The sequence below is a fragment of the Gavialis gangeticus genome, unplaced genomic scaffold (assembly GCF_001723915.1).
Source record: "Gavialis gangeticus isolate Ggan-Ray unplaced genomic scaffold, GavGan_comp1, whole genome shotgun sequence".
Taxonomy (NCBI): domain Eukaryota; kingdom Metazoa; phylum Chordata; order Crocodylia; family Gavialidae; genus Gavialis; species Gavialis gangeticus.
Genome location: NW_017729032.1, coordinates 181,755,125 through 181,759,754, shown reverse-complemented (window position 1 = coordinate 181,759,754; position 4,630 = coordinate 181,755,125). Strand labels below are relative to the sequence as shown.

Below are 4,630 nucleotides of genomic sequence, written 5' to 3'. Positions count from 1 at the left end.
ACATTCAGAAACCTAGGCGTGTATGGTACAGATACTATGATGATTGAGCTTGTGGAAACTTTGAGATGGCTAGTAACAGTATTCCAGTTCTCAATTCCAGCTAATATATGCATAGCACATATTTCTGACTGAGGATTTAACATTGGTTTTAGCAGCACACCATGTACAAGAATGGTATTTGAACTCTCCTTTTTAAGGAATTGGGGAAGGAAATCCCAGATACAATATTTTTATTATTACAGGGCGGAACAAGAACATGAAATTGAGTGGGCGACCATACCGACACATTGGTGTGCTTGGAACCTCCAAATTGTACGTGATAAGGAATCAAATATTTACTTTTACCCCTCAGGTGAGCATACGAAGCCAGCAAGAAAATTACTTCCGGCCTAAGCATTAATGAAACTCTGCTTTTCTATACTGTCCCTTCAGTTTAGGTGCAGCAGGACTGATAAAGTAGCTATACTTTGCTTAGCTGTCTTATGGAAGAGGGAGGGCAGCCAGCTGGGAACGCTGATAAAGCTTTGTCTTCCCCTAACCAGAGTCCAGCTTCTCTAGGCTTTTGGCTCAGAGAAGGGTACATGCAATCAGTAGTGCAAAGTCTCTGTTGAATCTTTGGCAACTACAGTTTTGATGAGGACAATGAGATAAATAGTTTCTCAGAACTGCTGCTCAGTTAGTTGTTCATTCTACTAATGGCTTCATTTGAAAGTCATGTCCCAGCTACAAATGTCAATAATTATAAGTATCACTTTTGGAAAAACAGAATCTGATTCCTGCCCCTCCCCCTTATTTTGTTGCCATGGCTAGTAGTACCAAGGAAAGGACGTTTTCTGTGCACTTGAATGTATATTACGTGTCCTTTTAAATGCACATTTCTAACAAGAAGTTTGGATTTTGCAATGTTTTTTATCTATTCTGTAAAATATTACACTCTTAATTATACCTTTATCATGGGTGGCTATAATTTAGCCTTGGAAAATTCTATTTGCCCAGAGCTAGTAATTTCTTTTATGGACAAATGAAATACAATTTCTTTCATTAATAATCAGGATGGTAAAAGATAGGAAAATGGATTTTATGCATGGGCTTGTACATTTTCACGGCAGTACTGTGCAAGGCCATGTTAAAGCTTTTTCCAAAGTGGTATGCCTAGCTCTTACCGGAGGCATGAAAGAAAATTGAAAATTTGAAAGCACTGGCACATACTTACATATATTTTTTTGTTGTTATTGCTGCTGCTTTTCTCCAGTTTACAGATCAGCATCATTTCTACCTGGCTCTAGACAATCGGATGATTGTGGAAATGCTCAGAACAGAGCTGGCATACCTCACCTCATGTTGGAGGATGACAGGAAGACCAACCCTGACTTTTCCCATCACTCATACAATGCTCAGTAAATTTTATTTTATTTCTTTGACCATCACAAGCAGAACAGATGTACTCTGGAGGTCCATAGAATGGTTATGTCCTACTGGGTCTGTAGCCAACAACATACAAGAAAATGATGTGGCTAACATTTGTGTCTTGATGTGTCTCTAACATTTGTGCCTAGCCACTTTTTAACTCCTTTGAAATCTATCATGGGCTTTTGAGAGTTGTGAGCTGTCCTCATAGCTCCTGGCCTGTCTTGAGCCTATGCCTCACTTGCATTGAAAAGGACACCTAGTAAACCACTGAGCTGGCCTTGTGTATCCTTTAAGAAAAAGTTTCTAAATGCCAAGCTTGAGTACTAAAGTCAGCAAAGATCTTAACCCCATAATTGTGCTACTGATACTGGAGTCATAACCAGTGAGTTGGCTTCCATTTTCAAATAAAAACTGTTTTAGTAGGAAGAAAACTGGTCATATGAAAATGTTCAAATGATCTTTTTAAATGTTTTAAATAGGAAATTATTTTCAGACCCTATAAACTTTCATTTTTCTTTTTAGTTGATGATGGTTCTGACATTCATCCATCAGTTCTTGCCAGTGTAAGAAAATTAGAGGATGGATATTTTGGAGGAGCTAGGTAATGTCACTTTGTAAAATATATTGTTAACTTTCTTTGAATTAAGTCTTGCTTAATCCTTAGTAGAAATAAGTAGAGCGTAGGCCCACTGCACTGGGGTGAATTTCATCCTGAATTTACTGCTGGTTGGATTGATAGATAACAGCAAAGGACAGTTCTTAGTAAAACTTTAAGTATAATCAGACCTATAAATATAGCACCTATAGTCTTTTTGAAGAAAGTAATATTTTGGGATTTCCGAGACTGAAAGTTAGACCTTAATTAAACATCATTCTTGGGTGTTTGAGATGAGAGTTAGTTTTATTTTTAAGATGCATGGTTTAAAATGGAATGATCCTAATTGAACATAATTATTCAATTATTATTAATATGTGTTGTATATGCACATATATACACTTCCTATTATTTTTTTTACATAAAATAATGTAAAATGAAACTCATACTACATTATTTTAAGTATACATTCTGTTGTTTTTTCTATTAGATTTGCCACTTTCTGCATTTTCCTAAGAGGGAAATCCGCTTTATATCCCACTTGCAGCATTTCATTTTTATTAAAGTGGCTACAACTATGGTGAATGAACCCTTGTCAGCCCCACTGGTATGTTTGGGATATGGAATGTTAGTTCTTCAGCATACGGGTGCTCTCACTATATGAATGCACAGCACCTTTGCATAGTGGAGCTCTACCTCTGGTTTTGGACTGCTACCAGTGTCATACGAATACATAACAACTAAGAGTAGTAGAGGCAGGGTTTTCTTGTGACAACCTTTTTATATCAACTATATAGCTGGGAAATATGTTGGACAGGCTTTTAGGTACAAATGCTCTCCTTGAGGTCCCCTTGCCTCTTGTACACTTCCTGGACCATCACATCTACAACAACCCTCCAACCCTACTATAACTAGAGTAGTACCCACTTAGGTCTATCACTGTTTTCTTGGCATGTTTATTGCCTGGCACCAATTTTTGTTTTCCTTTTTATCAAGTGTAGGACTAGTTGGATTTTGAAGAGGTTTCTAGGGCTGTTGAATGAAACTCAATGCCTATACACATCTGTAGATGTTAATTCCTTCTGGCATACTTCCCTGTTTGCAGGGTGAAGCTAGGCAAACTGTCAGAATTTCTTACCACATCATTCCATACATATTTGAGCTTCCTGGATCCGGACTGTGATGGAAAGCTCTTTGATGATCCTAGTGAAGACTATTATAGCTCTGAAAGTGGATATGAATGTGAAGGCTATCCAGAAGATTTCTATGATAAAGGTAACACTTTTTATCTGAAAATATTTATATGAATAGGAGATAAAATAACTCATGTTTACATTAGCACAGAATTTGGAGAGGACAAAAATCTCAGTTTTTGCTATTTATATGCACAGGGTGGTTTTATTCAGTTGTTTATCAGTCTTATATGCTAATACGATGATGACAGCACTTTCACATATTGCTCCAAGTAGTCGTCTTGTGCACGTATGTTCTATCTAAACCATTCGTAAACCATTGTAGGGGCATTGACCAGGAAGGTGAGCCTGTGCAGGTAAGGTCACTCATAAAAACCCTTTACTTGTATAAAGGAAAAAACAAGGACATGGTCTTTAGAAATGTTAGTTACATTTTGTTCCCCTACTATCCCCAAGTTATTCAGTTTTTAAAAAATAATTGACAGTGGCACTTGCCTGCAAAATGTCTGGCCTTTGTATTTTTGTATCTCTCATTTTTGCCTTTCATTAGTTTAATTGTAATATCTTAAAAAAGGAAATGCACATCAATTTTTCCAGTTGTTTAATTCAGTCTACCTTTTCCTTCCTGTGCTACCTGCCAGAAAGCCAGGATGAGCTGGACCAGTACATAAATGATATGCTGCAAAGTACAGCACTCAAGTCGTACCTGCCTCCAATCTCAAGGACTGCTGATCACCCCCATGTGTTCAGTGCTGCACATTCCACGCAGGAGATCTTGTCAATCATGGCCAAAGCAAAGGGGTTGGATATTCCAAGTATGTTCTCCCATATTTTTTTTAACTCTGTTGGTTCGAGGTAAATTGTGTAGCTCCTCTTAAATAACAGAATTTGAGAAGCAGTGATGCAAATAAATTGTCATTTACCAAGAATTAAGAAGATCATATGTTCCTTTGTTTTTAATGAGGTTACTATGTTTGTTGTTTTGTTAAACTGAAACTAAATTAAACACTTGGACAACATGAAAGCAGATGTAACTGGGTTTGTTGGCTGGAATTATTTTATACTTGTGTTTGCAGGTAATTATTATAATCAAGTCACAATTACTGGTTATATTGTGAAGCCCATGTTTGCAGCATATTACTATACAGCCAGTCCTCGGACTTACAACACAATTGGTTCCTGAAAACCACGTCTTAAGTCGAAACGTAACTCAGAACCAATTTTCTTATAAGAAACAATGTTATAAATGGGGGATTGGTTCCTGAAGCAAGGCCCGACACCCTACTTTCACTAAAAATACCCCAGAATTTTGTACTTGATCAATTATAGATGAGTAATATAGCTACATGAATGTATTTATTCGTATTGTAAATAACAATCATATTGATTTGGGAGGACTTCTTTGAGGTGACTTTGCTGGACTTTTTGAAGG

The 4,630-nt window shown here is 37.0% G+C and overlaps 1 protein-coding gene across 6 annotated transcripts in view; it reads left to right on the top strand.

Moving 5' to 3' along the window:
* Positions 1–4,630, top strand: part of PHKA2 (phosphorylase kinase regulatory subunit alpha 2) — a 76,855-nt gene that overhangs the window by 47,965 nt on the left and 24,260 nt on the right. For all 6 annotated transcript variants that reach the window (XR_002098957.1, XM_019524828.1, XM_019524827.1 and 3 more), the window contains 5 exons: positions 243–352; positions 1,253–1,397; positions 1,933–2,011; positions 3,111–3,280; positions 3,840–4,013. Coding sequence is in view for 5 of the 6 variants with exons in the window: in XM_019524828.1 (XP_019380373.1) it covers positions 243–352; positions 1,253–1,397; positions 1,933–2,011; positions 3,111–3,280; positions 3,840–4,013 (678 nt within the window). In the remaining variant the exon portion in view is untranslated. The remainder of the gene's footprint in view (positions 1–242; positions 353–1,252; positions 1,398–1,932; positions 2,012–3,110; positions 3,281–3,839; positions 4,014–4,630) is intronic.